The following is a 26,681-nucleotide window of genomic DNA, read 5'->3' as shown; positions in this document are numbered from 1 at the left end:
GCGGGGTTAGATGAGGTACAGAGCGTGACAGTGTATCAGTAGTGGTCTTGAGCGTCTCCCCGACTACCATCCTCACAGTCACAAAACACCAGCAGCGCGTTGCACATCTTTCCCCAGGTCTCTCTCCTCGTGATTTACCTGCCCGGATTGGGTTGCTGATAAATTCACGTGCTACTCCGGAATCTAAGTCAGGGAATTAAGTTATTCAACAATAACTACGGCGACAAGATATATCGACCTTTTCTATCATTACAAATAAATAGTTTTTGATGTTGCTGGTTACCTGAAGAGTTAAGAGCTGGTGAGTGAACTTTTACAAGTTTTATTTAAAGAATGACAACTGAGTAACTGTGGTTTACATGTCACGTTGCATGTATTTTTTTATCACGTAGGTATTTACAGGTAATTTGTGCAGCACAGGATTTATGAATGCATTCATTTCTTACAGTTTTTTTGTTAACAGACAATTTATGTGATTTTTATACTCACTACTCAGTCAACAAAATGAGCAGATATATTTTGTGGATGTGCGTCCGTTTATCGCTCCAACAGTACAAAGAATTGCACGCAATAGATTTCAACCAAACTTGGTATGCGTACTGTACCCCCTTTATTCATAGATACAGCCCACCTCGTCTGGACTATAGTAATGGTAGTGCTCTTATAAGATGCCTTTTTTGGGGGGAAGCATATAATCCCAGATCTGCATCCTTCTGTCAGCGTCCATTATTTCTTGTCTGGACCATAACTTCTTAACCGGAAAGAAATTGAAGTGCAACGGTACACAGGACAGTGTATTAGATTTAGAATGATATGTTAAAGTTTAAGGCAAACTAACAGAAAATTTTGGGTAAGGTTCGTGGAAAACATCAGTAAGCTTCACTAATATTTTGTGATTTATAAAATAAGAATACTACTGTATATTATTGTTCTGTCTTATTAAAGGAACACTGCGAGGTTTTCAATTTTTTGCAGTTAATTATGACAATCGTGTAATATAAAGGCTAAAGTTTACAATGGTAAAAAACCTAAACAAAGTAAGCTTAATTTTCGAGACAAATGACTTCTACAAGATCTGGATTTCCCAACAGACTAAGAACTAAAATCGTCCCACTGGATTTAGCGTCTACTTACTATTTTCTTTACAGTAAATGTTTACGAATAACAGTGTCGCCATACACATCATTTACCTGCTGTCGTGAACTATGGGAACACACACACTGGGTGCCATGTGCTTACGTGTGGCCCTTCGAAATCTTCAGCCATTACCTTTAGCTTTCACAACAGTTACTCAAAAGGAGCTTACACTCAACTGCTAAAATTATCTACTATTCACGTAACCAATGAACTACTCTGTAAGAATCTGGTGTGAAGTTTTTTTGGGGGTAAATATCTTATTAATGTTCGTTCATGGCAACTCATTCCCACTATAAGAGACACACTAGTCTCACCAAGTTTCACAAGTCATGCTTTATCTTCCTTGAGTTGTTCATGGTAATGTGATAATCCGAGGTAACCCGCCATTTGATACATAAGTAAAAGAATCTACGATTAAAGCCAACCCAACCCAAGCCAAGCCAACCTAACCTACCCCAACATTTAATAAGATGCTACGATTTAACCTAACATAACAAATTATACGTAAATATAAGATGTTAAGATTTAGCTTTCATGATGTGATGAAACTATTGTAGTACAGTAAGAGCAATTTTTTAATCATGTGATGAGGTAACTGAGCTAACGTCACCTGATGATTAAGCACCCTAACTCTGCCTTAGGGTTAGTTTAGGTTAGAAATTTTAATCTTATGAAATAAGCTGGGGTGTCTAATCTTCACGTGATCCTATTTTTTTTATGCCGCTATGTGACATCTGGTAAACTACAGTATATTGGTAAGCTGTTAAAGTGACAACATTACTGAATACGGTTAATCTGGTTATAATGACATCAAATTCATAAGCATCTGTAATTTACTATAATTATTTTCTTAGGAATGTAATCGCATTGACGAGTACGCCGATGTCGTGCGGTTTATACAGTACTGTATATACTTGTACAGTATATACAGTACTGTCGTTACGTGTGGATCAACGCTAATCCAGAACAGGTATTCTTAAACAAAACAAAACAAAATCGGCTAAACACTACTTCCATTCGGATGATTTTTTCTTTCTTTCGCTGTGCATAAAGAATTCTTTCCAAGTGTCTTTCAACGGACAGAATGCTTTAAGAATACCAGCGTAAGTACTGTACAGTAATGCCGCATTACTAATGCGGCCCATATGAGGCGCGTTAAAAAAGGCACGAAAAAAATAACCGGTTCATTTAATCATGTAGAAATTACCGTCTGGTAGAATGTTTTTGTCATATTGACAGTTATTGGCACTGTAAATTAAAAGATGTACCTCCAGAATATTATTTTACACTTGTTGAAATATAATTATAGTATCCTGCTGAAAGTTTAGTCGAGTTGTTTACTAACGTGAAGGAAACGCCATCAACTGTCACCTTCACGTCAACATCCACACACTATCACCTTCACGTCATCATCCCCACACTATCACCTTCACGTCAACATCCACACACTATCACCTTCACGTCAACATCCACACACTATCACCTTCACGTCATCATCCCCACACCATCACCTTCACGTCATCATCCCCACACCATCACCTTCACGTCATCATCCCCACACCATCACCTTCACGTCATCATCCCCACACCATCACCTTCACGTCATCATCCCCACACCATCACCATGCCAGTATCAACACAACCAAAAATGGCTGGGATGTCTTCTGAGTTTAGAATACTGTTAAGTATTACCAAAATAAGCAAAGAGAATCATCTTATTTTTTCCTTACTTTCCTGGTGTATGGATCTACTTATGAGTATGTGCAGACAGACCTTAACGGTTGAAGCACAATTGATGATACAGTATTACGTTATTACTACGCGTCACAGACCGTATAAATAATATTGAGAAGACTTTATAATAACACAATATACATTATAGTGTTATTTGTTGTACAGTATGTGCTTCTTTATTGGGTTGGATATTTAACGAGAAGAAAAATAGTAAGAACAGCGGCAAGCCTCAATAATTCCACCAACAAACTTGTTGAGTGCCCTCAAAAAGTCTTCTTTTCATTTATCCACTTTTCAGCTTACTAGCCGTTCGGTCGGTTGGTCTATCTAATGTTAGTACTGTAGTACAAGAGGAAACCAAAGTCTAGGAAACCTGTAATGTTTGATAGGGTTGCACTGGATAACAACCTTCTTACGCGTGACCGGGACTCGAACCCATGAGGTAATCGGGAAAGATATGCGGGTTACCGCTGTATCATCAAAACATTTCCCGTGCCGGGAATCGAACCCGGGCCTCGCGGGTGAGAGCCGCGTATCCTAGCCACTAGACAACACGGGATTGCTGATTATAAAAAGGAAGCCAAGCTTCTTATATTAGGTCAAGATCTTCATCATCCTTCACCTAACATTTAATAATTTACAAGAAGCATTACTGACGATAAGTATTAACTGCCATTTTTGAAAAGCAATTATCAAGACATTTGTAAATGGTCCTCCGGAAATATTAAAACGAATTACCTAAGAGCAAGATATTATATTTACCTTAGATCTAAGATTTTGTGCAAATTAATAATTTCTTTCATGGATATTTACTACACCAATAAAACATTCCAGCAACAAGTATTATACCTAGCAAAAATCCGTGCAACAAGTGTAGAACAGACTAGTACCCAGAAAAGCAGGCACTTGAGTGTAGTGGACTGTTGAGCTCCGTCATGCACTCTTCATGCACATATCTCTTTCAAACGCTTTCCATCACCAAGGTTCTCATGGCACCTCCAGCTCTGTAACGTCGTTTTTTCTCTTTTCTTTGAACCTATGTAAAAATGTTGCCTTCCCTTCGAAAGATATCTTAAAATGTATTGGGAATTAGAACAAAATAAAGAAAACACAAATACACTTTCTTATATTAAGTGAAATAGTTGAAGAACCTACAACAACTCTAGGAATAAATGACAAGTTCACACCGTAACGAGACGGAGCTTGGACGGTTTTGTGATATATATATTATATATATATATATATATATATATATATATATATATATATATATATATATATATATATATATATATATATATATATATATATATATATATGAGTCAACATTTAACCGATTAATTTAATTACAAAAATCAAAGTTAATGAAAAAAATCTTTCTTAAAGATTTTGTTCAATTTTATTCCCTAACTCGTGTTAAGTGAACATAGGTAGTTAAAGTGGTCTTAGTATATTTTTGGGGGACGTTATTTTTGTGCTTTAGCTTAAGGCAACACTTATGGTGCATTTTTTCATCACTTGAGAGGAATATTCATCGTGTGAACCTTTCAGAACCAGGACCCAGGCATGTAGACACTTGATTAATGGCTACCGTGTGAGCCGACATAAAAGTGTAATTCGCCTTATCTGATGTTCGTGAGTGAGGTGTATAAATGTCTGCGTCGTCAGTAATGGTCACGTGATGAACTACATTCACATAAGAGCTCAGAAGAGTAAAATTATTATTACAGTAGTTTTACACTACATTTTCTATCAACTGTGACCCATAAAAACGTTACCTTTACGACGAAAACTAAATATCTATGGCCGAAGTTTGCAGCGTTACTCGTTTATTAATATAATAAACCCATGGACTTTTAAATACATAATTAAGCAAACGTCAATGATACCCACCCCATGGTTTTAGGTTCCGGATGCCCCTTGTGTTATAGTAAATGATTATTAACGTTTTTCGTTAACCGACAAGACCACTGCGGACCCTCCCCTCCCAACACTGGTAATCTAATGTTCTTGTTCTTCCAATGGTAAATACAACATGTAAACTCATCTTATGTAAATACAACTGAAATTATGAGTACGCAAAACAAGAATCATCTATAGAGATAATGTATCCCCAGCTATGGCATACCAGCCATCGATTATACAATTTGCAGTATACATAACCCTGTCTACCAGGTCGGAGGGTAAAATTGGATGTCTATCATTTCAGGCCTCAAACCACAACCAAACTTGCTCAATATTTCGCTATTCATCATATGATTTGCGAAAAAGTGTGGGAAGCAAAAATTTGCACATGTCATTTGTCATGAGCATAATCTGCTTGTCAAGAGGATGACTCACTGACGAGAGAGCTGTAGTTCAGGGGACAGACTAAGTTAATTTCTTACCGGGTGTTTAGAGTTAAATCACCATAAAATGAGGTTCTTGTCGGATGGTGAATGTGAACCGGACACAGAATAGTTCGTTTTTGGCTGCGAATCCAGGTCATGACTTCTCATATCTTACCTACCCCGCTCCCTCTCTCCCTCAACAAGTCCTTGCTTCTCTCCTTCTTTTACAATAGTACTGTGGGAGTGTTGTGTTTTGCCTACACTTTGTTTGACAGAGGTTCTCACATTCTACTTATATTACGTAACATACACAAGGATGAGAGGGGGAACAAACAATAAATGTTTTCAACCTTTATACCAATACTATAAATGATGTTCCGAGTTAATATGTCTACTTCACTTGTTACCTTATCCGTTCACTGTTTATCTCCTTTACTCATTTGTCTGATAAGTATCAACACCTTCATCTCATCCACATAGCAGAAGTAGACAAAAATTATTCATGATAGCTGGCTTTATGTTCGAACAACAGATGCAGCCTAGTAATTCCCCGACATTTCCGGGCGCGTCTTCATCTCTGCGGTAGAGTAAGGCCAGCGACAGGTGAGTCATCCACCACCATCTTTGTTCTCCCATAACTTGGTCTCTTGTGACCTACATACAGACTCTTCTTGCTTAAAATTTCCCCAACACAGTTTCCCAGAACTCAAACTTTGTTCGAGAATGAGTCGGGGAGAAGAACGTAGAAGGAAAAAAAAAAATAATAATATGAAGATTAACACCTACAGCCTATTTCACCTGGGGATTAAACATCCTAACACTAACTTAAGCTAACCTAACTTAACCCCCACCAGGTAGTGTTAAGGTGTTTAATCATCAGATGAATTAACCTTGGGGTGCTAATCTTCACATGATCCCAAAATCTACTGGTATTTTCTTTTCTAAACATACAGGTTTTCATTACTGGCATTCCTTTACATCTCTTAATCTTTCGTATTCATAGATTCCCCTACCACCAAGTTTTCAGTGTCTACCCAACTTCCTGATACACTTATTAAAAACTGTCTGCAGCTTTGTACGGGCGTAATTGGCGTATAGGTGAACGTAAAGTATGGGAGGTAATAATGAGTTGGGCGGCGAGTTGCTCGGCTGCGGTAACTGTCATAGTTATATGGGTTTTATTCACAGGTTTATTAGGATTTGTGTAGTTTCATTTGACAGTCCGCTTTATACAGTATCATATTTTGTAAATGAAAATATGTAAAAAGCTGTTTCCAAAAATATTCGTATCTCGTAGGTTAATCACATGTACTGTACCTGTGTTTAGTTACTATCTTGTAGTAACTAATATTTTCATTAAGAAATTTTTTATGGCTTACATATCGCCCTTACCGAAATTGGGTATTTAATACCTAGTAAATTCATATCTTATAAAAATTCAGCTCTGTTCTCTACCAGGGAAGATAAGTTGTTCACTACTTTATTAGCATTATTTTCTCACATTACTCACCAAAGAAGGTGTCACTGAGGCAATGGAAATCCAAATTATCATTAAAATTATCACAGAAGACTGTGCGAACACATTGTGATGGAAGTCACCAAATAATGTCACGGCAGCACTCCTTACGCTTTACTATTGAAGATTTTACAATGTAACTAGAGAGCATTAATGAAGACGCAAAAGTGATAACCAGTCTACAGGTATTGTTTCTCGGAATCACGTTGTTATGAATATATAATTATTTGTTAATATCGCAGTTATTAAATAACAATCTTTCATGTGACATGGCAAATGCTGAGCTCAACCGTAATATCGTGAAGTATGGTATAGTGTGAGGTTGTGGTAAAGCTGATCATTGAAGATTTTAACGCCTAGATTATAAAGAAAAAATGAGTAGCAATTTGTATATACGATCACAGTATGTTCTATATTTTCAATTCCATCTCATACACAGGACAGGTTAATCTTCATCTCGGGCCAGTGATAAAATTAGCAAGTTATTAAAAAATATATTAATTCATCTTTTAATCGTTTTGTTGAGGAAGGAAACCGGTGGTTTGTTTACCTCGCCATTGTTCCTGATGAGTTTGTCCTTCACGGGTCCTGTGTTAGTACAGGAGGAAACCAAATCCACCGGAAAAACCAGTAACATATACTCTCTTTATGGCAATTATTCCTCTTCAGTATACCAGCGTCGTAACAAACAACCGACTAACCAGCCAAACAAGCTGATAAGCGGCGATGTGATAAATATATATAGTTAGTTATACCAATCTGTGGTGCGATGGTCATAGTACACAACGTTTGTCTCTTGTTTTTAAGATTGCAGACTTGCTCCCTCGACACTAGAATCTTCCAGCTGTGAATGGGTACCTAACTCTACAATTCGGTTAAGTGAGGGCGATCAAGTGCAGTGCCGGCCACACTGTTACCTTCTGTACACAAAAAAATAGTACATAGTGTACTGTATCCGCAAGCCAAAGGGACCCATATTTATAATACATTAGCATGACCTATGATGCGGTGTAGTACAGTAGTTTATTTATCCTTGTGCCAGCATCTGCTAACATGTTGCGGGTATTGGTGCATGATAATAATTGTCGGAGCAGTGGCCCGTCCCGCCACACTGCACCGGCCACCCACCCGCAACCCACCCGTGCGGAAACCTCCATACTTCTTTTGTTAAAATATATGTTATAAAGTTACTTAGTCTGACTGTTTATTAATGTTAAATAATGCATGACTCGGTAAAATATGGAAACTAAAATATTCCAAAGTATATATGTTACACTAGGTATCAATCTAAAACTCAGTTATGACTTGTTCAGTATACAGGTACACGCCTACAATACCCATTCAGCATGCTTAATGGGCACCTCTGAATTTATACAACAATGGCTCGATACGGATTCCCTGTATAGTACAGCCCAATCAAGAGTACAGTGAAAGGAAACATTAAAGTGAATGCTGGGAATGATAAGAGGCTTTGTAAATATTGTTGCTTTAAAATAATGACCTGAGATAGGGCAAGGAGGATGCTGATAAGATTTTTTAAGAGTACTAAATACATAAAATCAATGTGAAGTGAATGGTAAGTCACACAAAATAAAAGATACGCAATTAATAAGACTGGCACTGAAATAAGGGATTATGTTAATTTTCATAGCACGAGTAAACGAATTCTGAAAACTAAATGGGAATTACTTCTCATATATTGCGGGAGAGAGTAAAGAAAGTTACAAGATACAAGAATGGCAAGGAGGAGTCTGTTTGATGTATTAGTACAATATTATCACAGTACAGATTTGCAGTGCTGAAGACGTTATTATAAAAAAACAAAACAATGTATTTAAAGTACTGATAAGAAAACATAGCAAGGATTTTGTGAAAGTGACTACTGTACGGTGCATGAAGATGAAACTTAAAAACTGAAGAACCGAAGTGTACTGTTGAATGTTTCTTATAGAGCATTAGCATGCTAAATAAAATCGTCTGGCGATAGCCAGAATAAAATCCTGAAGCCTCGAGAGCACTGAACGGGGTAAAATGGAAGTCTATTTCGAGCATAATACGTTGACGTTATTTAGCTGTTAACATCATCGCTGCAGAGTATTAAAAAATACGGTAAACTGATTTTATCAACCCAAGACAATAATACGTCACACATGGCCGGCTCGGTTTATAGGCTGTGGCCGGTCGACATTGGCCCATCTGAATACTGTACACCACTGACTACTTGGTGCTACTATAGTATGCGGTCTACTGCATGGGTGCTAAACTATTGTAGGCGGTCTACCGAGCTGGGATTGTTACCGGGATATTTACACTAGCATCCATTAACCTAACCTAATCTAACCTAGCCTAACCTAGGTTAGGTAAGGTTAGGTTAAGATATGTTAGGTTAAGTTACGTTAGGTTAGGTTACGTTAAGATATATTAGATTAGGTTAGGTTAATAGACGCTACAGTGTAAATATCCCGGTAGACCAACTCCAGCTCAGTAGACTGCATACTATAGTCGCACCGACTACTTACTGTCTCAGTACATTGTACGCATTCTGGATCTGTAATTATGGCTTCTGCTACCAAGTAAGCTGACGGCCAAATACATGTCACCAGCTTTACCCACTGAAGACTCCGTCGGTTTATACTAATTTACGACAAAAAAGCTTTGCTTTCAACACAAAAGATGTTTCTCTCTTTAAACTTTAATTGCTGATAGCTGTGTATTTACTAACCTAGAATACGCGCTAAATGTTCTTTGTTGTTGAGGTGCGGTAATGGTTATAACCAATATTTCTTCTTATTTTTTTTAAATATTTTCGAAGACTGAGACCTAGCAAAGCTCAGCATCTAAGTCTTAACCTGAAAGCTCATGGAATTGGTAAGTGTTACCATGCAGAAGTATGTTGTTTATGTGAGGATGCAAGACATTCGGCGGTTAGTAGAAAAAAAAGCAAGTTAAAATGTTGCAAGCATTTAAGGTTCGAGAGATCTGCCAAAATCTGTCAGACAACTAAACACACCAGCAGGTCTGGCGGTTTACCACTTGTCAGCGCATTGAGTGAATGAACACTGAAGAAAAAAAACATGATTTGGGTTCATGCCACGAACAAAAGGTGATCGACACATGTGGTAATGACCAACCTGCGTTCATAAGAAGGAAAATCCACTCTAACGCCTATTTTAAACGTGGAACCCGCTTTCCATTTAATTCATTAATACAGGAAAATATCAAGGATATCTTGAAATACCAGTAAACGCAAGCTGGAGTGTTAAAATTATATTGTCTGACATTTTGTATCCAGCAAAATATAACAATAAATTTTGCCAGATAAGATGCATGCCACGGTTCAGGAATTCATGTTTGATATGCCAGTTCGTTCCGGGGATTTCACAGGTTCATTATAATACCACACCTATTAGAGCCAAGAGTTGCTTCTTGAAAAATAAAATATTTCCATAATGAGTTTAAAGTTGTTGTTTTTTTATCCTCATTTTTATGGCACTGTATTACGATGATCCTAAGTTGTGAACTGAATAACTGTATTACCTCAAAAAATAACAATAAAACGCTTTTAACAAAGTTTTTAGCACCTACCTTATAACGCTCATAACTGTCTTGAGTGCTGTTGTGCAGCAGACTGCATCGTTGTCTGGTAAAGATGCCGTATTGTGACTCACACCTCAGTGGCCGTACACCCCCCACCCCCGTTAGTGACAACTGATGCCATGGAGATTTAGTGAGAGCAACTTATTGTCTTGGGACAAGAAAGGGTCAGCCCGCACACTTCCTTGGGTTGAAGACGGGAAGACTGCACACCTGGGAACAAAAATACAGGAAGATTACTAGCATTATAAATTTCACCGTGTTGTTATGTTATATAGAGACTAAGTTTTACCCTATCATAATCAGGGTAGAACGGCTGAAGACGCAACATTCGACAACAGCTGGGGCACGCTGCAGGTGTTTGTAACAACGGAGGGTGGCAGCGTATCCTTTAACGCCATGTTAACTCACAACAGCTGAGCACTATGGAGTCATGCTTCAGTGACAAAGACGTACAACTCCTGAGTAAACTTATCAGGGTAGATATTTAGTAACTATATAGAGTATTTTGATTACTATTCAGTTCCAAATGCTACTCCAATCCGGAAGTAATTTTTTGCACTGTAATCGGTATCTTTCATTTGCTGTTGCATCCGGTATATATTTATTTTAGTGTTGGTGTGACGGTCATGGCTGATTGATTGCTAAATGGAATAAAACGCGTCCATGTGTACGGTAACTTCAGATATTTACTTTGCACAGTAAAGCATGAGGGTTTCATCACGTGTAACGATAATTGTATATTTCATTTTAATACTGACATACCTTTTCCTGAAAAAGTGTAGATAATCATTGTCAATGTAAAATAAATTTCCATGGCATAAAATAGTTTTTTGGTATCGCATCTTTACTTTTATAAGACAAAGACATATACTGTATATTTGTGGAGGAATGGAGGGCCATGGGCGCCAACCCTAAAAAAAAGTTCCCTGAAAAGAATAGTTGCTTCCCCCGATTTCTTATTTATTTCTATGACACACTTTTATATTTTATTATTATTATTATTATTATTATTATTAAATTTTTTTGTTCTGCACAGATCGCCGTTGGTCCAGCTGGAAGCACGTCCGTCGGTCTGCAGCGCAAACCCTGAAATCCCCACTATGGTTCCCCACTGTCTGTACCTGCTGCCCCTCCTTCAAGCTACGCTGCTCACCCCGGTCCCCGCTTCCGCTAAGTTCTATATCGGACGCTACAAAACAGTGCCAACGCCCTCTGAGGTCACACACAACGCCGACCACGCGAGGAGTATGCCGTAAGTACCACCCATGTACTGCCAACACCCACACGAACTGCCTGGCTGCGTTTGGTAAAGGGCTATTGGACTGGATAAGTTCTGCGTTCTGATTATATGGCTTTCTCAAACATTTCTGAAGAGTGTATTACTGAGCGTTCGTATATATCCACACCGCAAACTATATCAACAATCCCTTATGTCTATTGTTATCCCTAGTTAGGCGAGTAAGGTTACATAATTTTTAAATGAAGTAAATTTTCATCAGGACAAAAGACCACACTGATCCTGTTCTGCAGATGCATAATGAAAAATAGCATGTGTCCTATATTCAAACTGGGTGATCGCCACTGCACGAACAATTATAGGCAGGTGAGTTTGGCCAATATAGTGTGTAAAGTACTAGAGAACATAATACGAAACGTCTTGATGGAATATCTACTATGAACATTCTTGTAAAGGAATGTCAATACAGTTTTATACTTCGACGCTCTTGCCTGACGCAATGATAAGGTGCTGCATGTGTGGACACATTCTGGAGCGTGGTGCAATTTTGATAATATATACTTAGACTTTGCCAAGGTATTCGAAAGCGAACCTCATGAAAGGCTAAAAATTAAACTAGGAGGGTGGAGCATTCGGGGGAATGTTCTTGCATGGATCAGAGACTTTCTTCATGATAGCAAACAATGTGGTGATTAATGGACGATTTCGTCATATGTACACATTACAAGTGAGGCAGTGTACTGGGGTCATTGTTGTTTGTTTGCTTCATAAATGATGTGTCGGATGCTATACACTCCTCCATACAAATGTTTGCAGACGACGCTAAGTCATTCAGGGAAATTAAAAACCATATGGACTGTGAAGCGCTACAGAAAGACCTCTGTCGGCTTCAGCTTCAGGAGTGATCAAAGGAATCGTTGTTGAGATTCAACATACCAATTGTAAGGGGGCGTATTTCATGTCCCAACTGAACAGAGAAACATCATTAATTGAGACCAAATGTGAAAAGGACCTGGGTGTGCATCTGACGGAACCGATTGTGAGCTCATTCAAGAGCAGACTTGACCAACACTGGCTCAGGTTCCGATACATTCTGGAGCCAGTAGTACTTGTCAACAGTAACAGAGACGTGACAGACCGCCCAAGCGGATAACAGGCCAACCAGGGGCGAAGGGGATAAAGTAAAATAGTTGTGGTTTAACACAAAAATAAATCATACACATCTCAAATAAAACAACGAGCCTGCTTTCTTGAATTCTTTTTTGGCTGCCTCAGGTTTATGTTATGCCTCTTTCATTTTATATATACAGTACATGTAATACTTTTTTGCAAAGCTTATTCACTACGTAATAAAGAAAAGCCCTGAGGTAAACTAGTTGCATGTATTGTTTTTACTTTTTCAACTTATGTTATGTGAGTGTATTTAATATTACTGTTTATTGGTGCACAATTTGCACCTTAGTAACCAAAGCACCGTCATTCGGAATCCTCAAATATTTTATCTACAACTGGACTGTGCAATAAGGGCAGTCATAACATTTTTTACTTCATATTAACAGAAGACGTACCCCAGCCCCAGTTTTCATTTCATTTAGATTAGAGAAAGTTCTTTCAGAGAGAGTGTTAGAACAATAGGGATGCTTCCCGTTATTCTTAACCGCTTTCTCCGGAGTTATCAGATAACGAATCTCAAGATAAACTTTCGCTGTCAATAATAAAGAGACGTTTGTTTTCTTAAAAAATAAACCACCATATACGGTGAAATTTGCTGAGAACTGTAATTATGTGTCAGTAAAAATATAATCTTTAATTTCCGATCGCATATATAAGTACATGAATTTCCAGAAAAGAACATTCAAATTTTTAACTTTGAATGTCTTTTCTGGAAATAGGGTAGGATAGGATACGTCACGGAATGAGGTACAAATACTAGTACAGTAATCAAACTACTATGTGCTTGATTATTATGAAAAATAAAACATGGGAAAGTTAAATGCATGTAGAGTGAATAAATATTGTCTTATTAAAAGATTGTAAGTGATAAAAGTCGAGTCAGAATAGTTTCTGTGGAATAGTGCGGAATATAAGTGTGTGCGTGTGAGGCGTGTCAGCATGAAGGGTTATGCCGAGCTGCGTACGGTGATTATATGGTTGGAGTTTTTGTATGTCACAGTGCTTTATGACTATATTGTGTCAGAACTCTGATATTGATTTATTCACGGGTATGATATTACTCTCTTTCTTAACCCATGGAGATGCAGAGGTTTCAGCTGAATAAAATCGTCTGGCGTAGCCAGAATAAAATACCGGTCCGACACTACTCCTTAAAGGGTTAATCGAGATAAGTTTTAAGATACACAAGAAAAAGAAGCCATTTTATGCTGTGATAGTGTGCCCGTAAAGCCACTCTTAAGCGTTCAGTCGTAGAAACTGAGGGAGTAGCTGCTTGGTGATACCTGGATAAAAAGGTACGACTCGACGACGCCCCTTATACAACTTATTGTTACCAATCTTCGCTTGGGAAACTGTGCAGACTTTCACCTTCCTCAGTCACCTCAAAATCTCCTATAAGAATGAATTTGGTAAATTCGACTATTCATCACGTATTCTATTACGTCATTTATTGAAAAGAAACGCGAATGTGAGAGTATTTTATGGTGTTGAGGTGTTCTTCCGCGTCGCGACTTCCTGAAGGCGTTTTTCTTTTAACTTATCTATCAATAGATATTGTTTGGTGAAGTAATCACAGTTTCGTGCATCAGAGAGTTTACGTAATATGATTTTGTGAGGGTTAGTATATCACCAGAAAAAATAATTTGATAGTAAATGATTCGTCATTATTTATGACAGGATGATTTGTTACAAAGGATGTGGTCGTTTGGTCAGCGGTCTCTTCTAGTTAGCGAGTGGTTCTTGTTTCGTAATACTGTTTTAATGGTGAGTGCTATGTGTGCTACAAACTGAAGGTAAGTAAGAGTCTGGTGTGCATTTTGGCTCCTACTGTAATAATATATCTGGAATGAGAGGTTACGTCAATCAGTTCATAAAAGTGGTTACTGTATTTATATGGTGATAAATAAATTATCATCTAAGCTGAAATTAGGAACAGCATGAGTTCTGAGGTGTTGACTCACGTATCTGTACAGGAGTTCAAGGTGGAGGTGGATGGTCCGTTGAACATGTGTCACAGCACGAATGTTGTGGTCGCTTATCTTCCGATTCATTTCCTCCACCCGGGAAAGTCGCTCGTCACCCCCACCACTTGACTCACTTTACACACTATCACCCTAACTTTCTTTTGTTACGGAATGATTTGCATACTATGGCTATTTTCTTTGCGTACTAGACTACGTGTGCAGACGATGTCAGTTGAAAGAGTGAGCAAACTACAAAACGCAGATCATAAGTACTTTACCGTCGAGTCTAGATCAACTTAAAAGGCTCTTCGGCAATAACACATCTCAGAGGTCCGAAAAAAATAGCACGAAATCAATTTCTAGGCGGTGATAGATACACACACACACACAAAATCATTTTAGAGATTAGTGCTGGCAAATCTTTCTGAACAAATAAAGTACAATTTATAGTGAATAACATATTTTACTGTCGTGAATGTTTGTACCACGTGGAACTTTTAAGTGATGAACGGCACAGGGAATTGCTCAAGCAGAGAATCAATGACAAGTACGATCGTGGGCATGGCGAAAGAGAGGACACCAACCATTCACGCCCATTCCCATCGTCATTTCGGTGTTCCGGTGAACGATAGTTGATTTCACAGTAGATTTCCCAAATGGACTCTTTAAATCGGCCAGCGCATGACAAGTTTAGCGTAATTCCAGCTTTAGGTGTTAAAAAGGAGCTAGAGAACGCGACAGTTTCGGGTTTGCATCCGACTCAATGAGTAATATATTTGATAAGATTATATTGTGGATATGACGAGTAACAAAACGCACACTTTCAGCGCTTCTGAAGAAAGAAGTGTAATTTGCCTACGTTAAGGCACTGAAAGCATAAATTCCCTAAGAACGATGTCAACTGAATTTAACAAACTGTGTAGATGACCCAAAGATCAGAATAGAAATAAAAATAGGTGTTCATTATGAAGATAAAATAAAAAACAATCACAGTGAAAGTTTTATGACACGAGAGACTGGCATTAAACAAGATATACAGTACAGGTTCATAACTCTCACAGATTAAGAATAAACTACAAAACAGATAAGAGAATATCCCACCTACCAAAAAAGGCAAAAGAAGCTTAACCTTCTGCTCGCACTTTCACTCAAGTTTTGTTATATGTTCCAATGCGAAATATATTCTGAACTGCAGTGTTTAGAAATCTGTCATTACCGTTGCCCACAGGTACATTATAGTACTCTTATTTTTTCGCCCCCAGGCCCTGTTGTGGGTCGATGACCTGTGCCCGGGTCGGCTATTCCCCGTAAAAAAAAAAAAGTGGCACCGTCGGAATCAATTTATGAATGAATCGGTAACATGAGATCAGTTGTTGGCAACTGCTCTCGTGTTACCGACTCATTCATAACTCTTTAGCGAGCAGACATTCCCCTTCAGTTGAATAAAATCGTCTGGAGTTAGCCAGAATAAAATACCTACGGGATACTTTGCCCTCTAAAGAGATAAAGTGATTCCGACGATGCCACATGTTTGGAAAGGTCACCAAGGGATGGAACACTATACCTGTGGGCAACTGTACTTGTAGTTGGTGAATATGATATCCTTTTAACTGATTGACATCATATTTAGACCCCAATCCTGATATATTGTACAGGTACAGTCTCGTTCAAGATTCTTCGAACACTGCTGGAGACAGCTGACAACTCAGGGCCGTTTGTTTACTATAGTACATATAATATAATACGAAACAACAAAGCCCAACCAATAAATTTAGTAACGGGGAGTTAAATAACCAATCACCGATCATTTTACATTTATTCATAATCTTTACTACGTAGTATACTAAACAAACGGCCTTGCGTTGCCAGCTGTCTCCAGCAGTGTTCGAAGAATCTTGAACGAGACCGTACATTGGCGATTTTACTTGGCCATATCTTAATTCACTTTTGGTGTCCCTGTTTATTTGTTCATTGTCTTTGCTTGTCTATGTTCATGAAGTACGACTTTTCTGACACTATGGGTGAAACCATGGGCAATTTAATTTACGGCATTTGCTTCTGTCTACCCAGCAATAATTGGCACGTTAATCGATTGGCGGATCGTGTTCCGGGGCCATGATTAGCCATTGAGTGAACGAGTTGTCCGGTCTTCTTGGATTATTCGTCAACTCAGGGTCTAGTTGTGTTTGTGACAGCTTCTGCGCCTTAAATTAATTTTCGCCTAGGTGGTATTAGGGCCGGCTATCCTCGAACACAAAGGGCAACTATCATTATACCTGAACACAACGGCTTCATCTGGTCCAGTCTCTGTGAGCATGTCCTACTTAAGCAGTGTGTACAGTGACAGATCCTTCCTCCACCGTTCGACCTTATCATGCTCTTGTTTAATGTAACAAAGATAAACTAATTGTGTGATAAACAAACTTCTCTACAAATGTACCGCACCCGAGATTTGCCGATGTACGCTGGAATCTCTACTTTCAAAAAATCCAACATTATATGCCTCTGCTCCAAGCGCCACCTTTATATAATTATCCTTAATCTCCACTATATTTAACTTATGGCCACCCACGAGAGGTGGCCACGACTAAGGAAGGAGGCCAGTGGCCTGTGTAGGATCCTTCCATTGTTTTCGATAATTTTGTCAAGGGCTATTTTAAAGCCCATCATCTCCTTGTTGTCTGTTTATACATATCAAGCGTAAGCCTTCCCATTTTTTTTTTCGTTGGATAATTGAATTCGATTTTTTTCTCACTTGACCTGTATATCATTAGGGTTGAATTAATCCCATTACTTTGTGTATGTACTGTACCGTACCAGTCCTATGATTTTGGGGGGGTACTTGCTCATACTTCCTATATTTTCGTCTTCTTCCCAGCCTCACATTTTGAGTTGCCTCTCAGCAAGTTTCCTACGTATCCACAGCGTCCTGGATTCCCAATTTCCCACCATAAATAAGGCGCCAGTCAGCTATGGCGAGGGTGACGGTATCTCCCGTTCCTCCCTTTCTTGCTTTCACTTTCTACTGGATCTTGTAGCAGTTTTACCGTACAGTACCTGGGAAAACTGGAGGTCGCGTTATCCCAATTAGTACTTGTCATGTCCGAGAATGAATGTGTTATACAGTTAGGCTGTGTAGTAGATCCAATCCCATAATTTCAAGTTGGACATTTAACTATATACTGCCAGCTGTATCTGTATTAAATTTACTGAATACAATGAATGAATCACTTTATCATTCATATTTTGGATTTCGAGGACTTCGACATAATTTTCCACCTTTTGTTAAAGAATATCATACAAAGATTCACTTACAGAAGTCAAGGAATCTGGACTAACGTTTTAAACTGACTGACTTTTAACACTTCTAAACCTCCATTGCTTCACGATTTTGGTCGTAGAAACCGAGATCGTATAAAGGGCGGTTCAACCAACGATATTATTATGGCTGTGTTCGTTTTGATTGACTGTATACTCTACGTTTCTCGCCAACCTTGGTTAAAAACTATTAATGCTTCCAATATCTGAGTTATATAACTTGTTTTGTTTGCGGTATGAGAATTTACTTATTGGTCTTCAAACAAACTACCTTATGAGTGTAATAATAAGTTTGTAAGACGTGTGGTTGGTAGTCTAATGGTATGTCATGTCTAGAGCGTCTCTCTCTCATATTTCCTCAAGATGACCATTACAAGTGACTGGCTACACTGTCCTCACTCCACCACAATCAACACTACCTTGAGCGTTTGTAGCGACCACGGTGCCATCTTAACACGTACTGCCCAAGGATACCTAACCTGCTCCGGCACTCGTCAAACAATTGTCCCAATCTTTACAAACTTCATGTACAGTAGCTAAAACAACTAGCTGTGCAGGTTGGGGTCGATATGCTCCGAAATTTTACGTGTGACTAGTGACAGCCCTCATATACCGATATTTATCATCCATGGTCTCATTTTGTTTCCCTCAAAGTATGCACAGATAGTTGTTTTAGCTACTTACAATTGTTCTCTTCACTAGTGCGTTTACAGAGCTGTCATATAAGCATTCTACAAATCATTATCTTTGAGATATTTGTTTTAATGTTTTAATTTGATTCCACAGTGTGTTTACTATTGCGAATTTCCTTCTGTTGTATGTAAACAAACACAGGGCTGCCACACTGCACAAAATCTGACGAGCCCCTGTAAACGCACTAGTAAAGAAGACTGTATATGACTTCGAACGTGCTTCAATAAAGCATATTAATGTACAAAAAAATCAAGGTTTTACTGAAGACGAAAGCGGTTTTGAGAAAAACGAAAAATCGTCTTCTAAAGTGTGTTGCTCCCCCACCTGGTGCAATGTCATGTGTCACCAATATACGCTAAACACTGCCTGCTGATTGAGGACGTCCAAAGGAGGGCCATCAAACTGGTTCCAGCATTTAAAGAAAGGAAATCACGGTAATTATAATTCTCCTTGCTTGAGATACTGATATTGTGTCTAAAGTAATATAATTCTCCTGTATAATATTTGTCCTCTTCCTGAAAAATACAAAGATTAAAGTAAATGAAGCACATTAACATGTTTTACTCAAATTGCACGAGTATTTTAAAAATCCGATCCACCAAAACTGTGCAATTAATTAATTTATATATCGAGCACGACAAAGGACTACGCAAGTGGTCAGGATCGTATAATACAAATACTGTACCTTATTAGTGACTAGCTAAATCTCGGGGAATATTTTCATTCTCGCCCGCTCTGTGCACATACATTATTATTAGTATTATATAAATCACGTACCGGTTTGTTGTAAGTGTGGGGAGTGGCTAAATATCCCCCGCACCATAGTTTAAGGGGCCATAACTCTAGTGTGCACATGATGAAAAGTACAAATTATTGAACCCATTTGATAGCTTATTATGATTTATCAGCCTATTAAATGTGGCTAAAAATCTGTGATTGTGTTTAAAGGTTGGACACACGCACGGACGCCAACCATTTTTTCTCCAGCTCCATTAAGCAACAGGAGACAATAAAACAGAGCAAAGCAGACGTATAATTCAAGGATTTCGTACAGAGAGAAGAATAAGCATGGTTCTTCTTCCTGGGAGGGAGTCTGTGTAGAGGCCGTCAACGTTTGAAGTTATCCCCCGGCGCGGGCAGCCGTGCGAGTGACCCACTGGCCCTGAGGCGTTCATCCTCCGTGACGCACATCCCCGCCACCCCACTCTCACCTCCTCTACAGCTTATCACCCCTTCCCCCCACCCGCATTGTCAACATCTGCACCCTTAGCTCATCAAAATTCCATCTTTTAGCACAACCTTATGTGACCCAGTGTCGTCTGCGTTCTCACCCTCCATTTAACTTGGACTCATCTAAGCCACTCACCCTTACCGTTTGTCCATATAACAATATTCCAGGGACTATCTCACTCCAGAATAGACCACACACCTCAACCTAGCACCTTAATCTACATGACGTGCCCGGGTGGGCTAATCCCCGTAAAAAAAATATATGTACTGTACGTACTTACGCCTCGTGTGTACAGTACACGTACGCGCACACGCAATTATGTGGTCCCTGATAGTTCCAACAAGACGGCTGCTCACGTCCACTATTCACTAACCTTAACTCTTCACCCCCGCCTGCGCTAATGACAAAAGGACTGTGTGGTCACGACGTAGCTCGTAATTAAATACAATATCGTAATTATCATGTGCCCTACATAAGGGTTTTCCAAGAGATCTTGTGGTGGGGGGTGAAAAGTGCGAAAATTTCGCTCTATTAGCAACGGAAACTTACTCGTTGACAAGAATATACTTTTGTGATGCAGCTAAACCCCTTAGTAACTATGTATTGCATCCACTCTTGTTGTTGGTAATGATTTATTTTATGTGGTTGTTTCAGATATATTGTATACCCGGGAGAGGTAGGAAGCGGAGGCTTAACACCCAACAGAATTAACAAGTTCCGGCGGACACAGGGCCCACCCGTACCCTCGCAACACTACACCCACCGTATTGGTTCCCCATTCAACATAGGACCTCCCACGAAATTCGGAACCTTCTCCAACAACTATGGCAATGACATGTACAACGGGTACACTCCTGTACACAAAAACAATGTGAGCAGTAGTGATATATGATATATAATACCACATATTTTTTTACACTTGTACTACAAATTTAGATTACATTCAATATAAATATTTTCTTACGAAATTGAAGATGTTTAACATTCTAGAATATGACAATAAAGATCAATGAGCCGAGAGAGAGAGCATTCATTTCTTGGTAAATCTGAATCCAGACACTACACAGCCTTTTATATCTCGCATTTGGCAGTGGTGTCTGGTAGAGTAAAATTGCAGCTATAAGTTGATTTTGTAACCAAATTCGTCTATTAAATTAATTTTTCGTATCCAAGTGCTACAAGCCATAGTCGTTCACAACTTCAGCGTAATTGTAACCAGTCGTTTCTTTCAGGTTAAGTATGTGATACCACCTTTTACGCCTGGCGGCCGCGTCAACGTGGCGTTTCAATTCTGGATCCCAATCAGCCTTGGTGGATTCTTTGTTAGTGGCCGAGACTTAGAAGCCGCCCTCAAATCACCCAATCCCACTGCTTATATCACCTCCCTTTTCCTGAAACATGTGTCAACGAATTCAACCGTTGGCGATTTATTCGGAGACATGGGGATCCCTATTGTGGAGCAAAGTGTACAAAAATTTTTGGATTGGGTAATGCCTTACCTCGACCACTTCACGGGTAGCGATATCAGCACTATGAAGACTTTGAATTTCCCACATGTCAAGAAGAATAAACTGCAGTCAAGACGCAAGAGAGATGCGGATGATCCACAGGACGGCTGGGTTACAATTGGTGGAGAGAACAAGGAAAAGGACACAGTCAAATCCACTTCGCCATTGTTGAGTCAGGGATCGTTCAGGCCTGGCCAGGTGCAGAATGATCGGGTGTTATGGGGCGGCGGACACTTGCTCACAGACAACCACTTACCTCACTACGATGATAAAGCTAGGCCAAGTATGTAGTAATTATATTGCCTGATAATAATGAGAATATTATGTTGATAACAGTTATGGTCATGTATTGTATTGTGTAAATCAAGATTATTAACATTCGGCAGTACTGTAGTGCAATACAGTAATACCAAGTAATGGCAGTTATAGATTTTAACTTTTTATCACTCCACTACTTATCAGCTTAGCCGTTTGGGCGGTTAGTCAATTCTTTTTTATTTCACTTATGACCTCCATTGGCCAGTACAGTATTAGTAAACTAGGAAACAGGAGTACTAACTACACTGTACTCAGAAAACCTGCGATGTTTGGTAGTCACATGGGATAACACTTCTCATATCCAGCCGAGACCGGGAATTGAACTCAGGACACAACAATGAGAAGCAAACTCATTACTACTGTTAACGCCAGTTAACTACTTTACCTGTACTGTATTACAGAGGCAGCTGGTCGCGACCAGAGAATAAAAAAAATACAGTCGCGGTCATATTGTTGCTACTGCATTAACGTGACTAAAATTATGTAATTCTTAATGTAATTAAGGTGATAATATTGTAGCAGCAGCTGTAATATGCTTACAGAAATAGCCGGTCCGACTAATTACCCAAATGTAGCCAAATATAGCCGCAATGAAGTCAAATAATGGTCCTACATGAATAAATCGGACTGCTAATCACTTCTCGACTAGTATTTGGTGTCATAAAGTCACAAAAAATTGGAAAACTTACTTTAATCTGAGTTAATAGATCACGTGCATGTACCGAGGGAGCGAGGAATTACCCAAATGTAGCCGCAATGAAGTCAAATGATGGTCGTACAAGCGTAATTCGGGCTGTGAATCACTTCTCGATTATTATTTGGTGTCATAAAGTCACAAAAAATTGGTAAACTTAATTTAATCTGAGTTGTGTTGTGTTAGGTTAGGTTAGGTTAGGTACATGCACTTGATCTATTAACTCAGATTAAATTAAGTTTACCAATTTTTTGTGACTAACACCAAATACTAGTCAGTAAGTGATTGGCAGTCCGATTTATTCATCTAGGACCATTATTTGACTTCATTCCGGCCATATTTGGCTACATGTGGGTAATTAGTCGGACCCGAAATAGCTGGTTTTCTGTTCAAATATGTGAAAGTACAGTACAGTAGTTACTCCATGAGTAATTCAGTACAATATTAAAACGCAAATAGCATTTATAGTGTGTACAGCACTATAAATATTTAGGTGGAGTCATGCTGAAAAATATTAAAATCCTGCATTTTACACTAGTCTTAGAAAGCTCAAAGGTACAGTATGTAACCAGGATAGGGTAACCAACAAATTGACCAGGTAAACATTGCAGTATTCACACTGAGAGGAGATTGCTATAAAATAAGTATTCCTCTACACATAATTAATTCATTCATGATAGTAAAGATTACGAACTAGGGGTAAGTACTCAATAGAACTTATTTCACTGGTAATTGATCTGAAGACAGCAAGACAATAAGGAGGTTGTAAATATTAAAAGGTAAACATTTATCATTAAAAGTAAACAAAATGCGATGTAGCTTATGTTAAGTATGAACGCTTAATGCTAACCTCATAATTAAGTTGGGTATTTATATTCCAAATTGTGTTACTGGCTACAAATCTGTTACTGTACACAAGTTAGCACATGTACTGTATTATAATAGTATATTCAATACATTTTTTCAATGTATCTATATGATCTATTGCAAGAAATGTTTTACAAGATTTGCACGTAATCCTTCATAATTATTTATTGCATGAAAGTCCATTACAGTTGTTCAACTTTGTGGTCTGTCCTCCAGGTCTTGACTTAGATTATCCGATCGACTCCCACTATTTACGTCCACGTCCAATTCCTTCATCCCAGCCATCCTCTTCTTCTCGCCCTTCCTCCTCTTCTCGCCCTTCTTCTTCTCGTCCTTCCTCATCTCATCTTTCTTCAGACTCTTCATTTTCTGACTCCTATCCTCCCTCACTGGACTTCAGACCTCCTTTTCATCTCACATCATTTGATGACATCCCTTCGAGCGTGGCAGGAGGTGAGAGAGGTCTTGAGGTGAGCAACCGTCTCTCTCGCCTCGACTATTTCTTCACTAACCTCCACCTGGACCATGAAGAATGTCGTCGGCGAGTCTTATGTGAAGTGTCTCGGGAGCCCGACACATTTGCCCCACTTTCTGATATGATAAATGGAGAGACTAGGCAAGTCCTTTGGGAAACTTTTTTATTTTAATACACCCAAGTACTTCAAGGCTGTTATTGGCTTAGTCACATAGAACTTCAACTCTATCTCTGGTATACTGTACCTGTGCATGTTTCCAGACATTTTACTTCCTGCCTTCACTTCTGCTTATAATGCATTACAATAAGATGCAAAGAATGACAACTTATTCTATAAAGTACAGTATAAGTCTGATGAAACCTGTCCAGTTTTCAACAACTGTAAAATTATATTTTATTGATAACAATAGTAAAGAAAAGTTACATAAAGTTTATACCTGTATTTGTATTGTACAGGTATTGATTTATTAGTTATAATTACTCAAGATCATTCATCTTTTAGTCTTGGAAATTCCACATGTTCTCACCTCAACAAACACCATCAATGACCTACATCTATCTTGCTCTGCTGTCCATATATATATATATATATATATATATATATATATATATATATATATATATATATATATATATATATATATATATATATATATATATATATATATATATATATATATATATATATATATATGTGTGTGTGTGGGTGTGTGTGTGTGTGTGTGTGAAAAATCAACACGTTTAAACATTGGCAGGCTCCCAGGGGACCCCCATGAGCTGAGCCGTGAGCTTTTAAACACTGCAGAGGGCGCACGGCTCCTCTCTTACATTGATGCTGTGAAAACTGGAGAAGACCGGTAAGTGTTGATTCCATTAATATGAGAATGACAAGCAAAGCTGCTGTTGAAGGGGTATGAAAAGCAATAAATACAGTACAGTAGTACTGAATTCAAGGAGAATTAGATTTGGATGAAATAGTTGCCAGTGGAGTAGACATATTATGAAAACAAGATACAGTACAGTACTCCCATATTAATACAATTTGTGTGTATAATTATGATTGAAGAATTAAATTTTGCTTCAGTCAAGAGGAGACGAGTTATCAATAAACCTACGATACCTGGAGCACCCTGATGAAAGAAACCAAAAATATTTTTTATTTGTTTTGTACAGTATAGTGGGTCAGGTTTATCAAACATTTCTCATGCCCTTGGCAAAGACTCTGCATTTAAATATGACAAGAAAGCCTGTAGTACATTTAGACAAATAATAATTTGTATTTATTTATTTATTTATTTATATATACATATTTTTTGTTTACATTTTTATTCTGCTTGTATTACCACAGGACACGAGAGTGTGATGTGTACAGGTACCGGTGCAGGACGAGGGCTAGTGAGGTGATTAATACCGAGATATTGCCAATTTGGAGAGAAGTTGTTCGCTGGCTCACAGTCAAGGTTCTCACCCAAGACACTTCTCTCATCTGATTCTACAGCAACATTTCAATAACTATAGTCCTAAACTCAACAGTAGTAACACCTCTCGAGTATCTTCGTATAGTTGTCAAGTGTTAAGAAAACAAACTGGTAATAGTGAAAGATTTGTTCCTTCCAAATTTTTTGGCCTTTTCAGGAAGTAAGAAAGGATTTATCTTAAAAAAAAAAAAAAAAGTTGCTGGTCCAGGTGTGATACTGTCTTCCACTATTATCCAAAAATCTCCCAAATATGTTTACTAAAGAATATTATATCTCAATTGAAGAAATTTTCCATGTGTTACCCCTTGCTTAAATTGAGAATGGGGATATGTGAAAATATGGAGTCGACTCAGCAAGTGTACCCAGAGTACATAAAGGCAGAAAAACTCAGACAAAGATAAAAATTTTGGAAAATATAAAATTGAAAGAAATAATGACATTCCTTAAAGAGCATGGTGGGTCTGATAATGTGGGTACAGTACCAGATCACTAAGTGGGCTGTGCTATGAATGTGGCCAAACTACTGTTATTATGTACAGTATGATATTTTCTCTTTCATTTGTTGTTATATTTAATGCCTGATCATGTTTAGTTACAATTTTAATACCATTATATAGTAAATCATATATAGTGTATACAATATTCATGACTGGAAAAATCACAAAATTATTATACTGTACAGTACTACTGTATTTTAGTATTCAAAAATTCTATATTTATAGTTATTTGCTATTCTCGTTTTTCTGGAATGACATTATACCTGTACATTACTATAACCCTATGACAATATATTCCAGGTCCCAATACAGTACCTTATGTGTAATATCTTGTTATTGTTATTTTGTTTTAGAAAGATCACCAATATTATTGATGCATTTGTTACTGTTTGTTTTTTTGCTGTATTGTATATAGAGATGTTCACTTTTTACATGTAACAACATTTATAGGATGTCCAAAATTAACTGCAGGAGGACCATGAGCTAAGCCCATCCTGGAATTGCCATAAAAGTGGATTTTGGAAGTATCCAAACAATAGGCAACATTTACCGATATACTGTACGCTATTTTGAAAGTAATGCTGGTACTCTGTTGGTCCTAACACTGTACCTGTATTGCTTTTAATATATATATATATATATATATATATATATATATATATATATATATATATATATATATATATATATATATCCACTCCCCCAGGTAATGGTTATAGATGAAGCTCCTGTTGTGGTTTTTATGCATAGATAAACCAGCACTAGTCACATAAATTTAGAACTAATACTATATTCAAAGGTAATTTTAAAAATGATCATTGATCTTAAGCATTTATTAATAATGTTTATTACTAAATTAAAATGCTGTTGATATTTGATCTGTATGCATCTTTGAATAAATAAATAAAGCATTA

At 38.0% G+C, this 26,681-nt stretch overlaps 1 protein-coding gene and 1 non-coding gene across 2 annotated transcripts; one reads left to right on the top strand and one right to left on the bottom strand.

The window, feature by feature from the left end:
* Positions 1-64: 64 nt before the first annotated feature.
* Positions 65-26,681, top strand: LOC121879565. The gene is made up of 7 exons (XM_042386221.1): positions 65-301; positions 11,351-11,566; positions 20,585-20,801; positions 21,163-21,721; positions 23,534-23,933; positions 24,548-24,649; positions 25,141-26,681. Exons 2-7 carry the CDS (start codon positions 11,415-11,417, stop codon positions 25,280-25,282), a joined length of 1,572 nt encoding a protein of 523 aa, XP_042242155.1. The 5' UTR covers positions 65-301; positions 11,351-11,414; the 3' UTR covers positions 25,283-26,681.
* On the bottom strand, positions 3,359-3,430 carry Trnae-cuc. Its single transcript has one exon. It is a non-coding gene; the product is annotated as a tRNA-Glu (tRNA).

The sequence above is a fragment of the Homarus americanus genome, unplaced genomic scaffold (genome assembly GCF_018991925.1).
Source record: "Homarus americanus isolate GMGI-L3 unplaced genomic scaffold, GMGI_Hamer_2.0 scaffold9741, whole genome shotgun sequence".
In the NCBI taxonomy this organism is placed as follows: Eukaryota; Metazoa; Arthropoda; class Malacostraca; order Decapoda; family Nephropidae; genus Homarus; species Homarus americanus.
Note: the sequence above shows the minus strand (reverse complement) of the source record. Positions and strands in the feature narration are given on the sequence as shown.

Bases quoted from the DNA above. Each gene is read 5' to 3' on its own strand.
- LOC121879565 (XM_042386221.1), top strand. From the start codon at position 11,415: ATGGTTCCCCACTGTCTGTACCTGCTGCCCCTCCTTCAAGCTACGCTG. The intron at 20,802-21,162 runs GTGAGCAGTAGT...CGTTTCTTTCAG, and splicing joins CTCCTGTACACAAAAACAAT to GTTAAGTATGTGATACCACC. The intron at 21,722-23,533 runs GTATGTAGTAAT...TCTGTCCTCCAG, and splicing joins CGATGATAAAGCTAGGCCAA to GTCTTGACTTAGATTATCCG.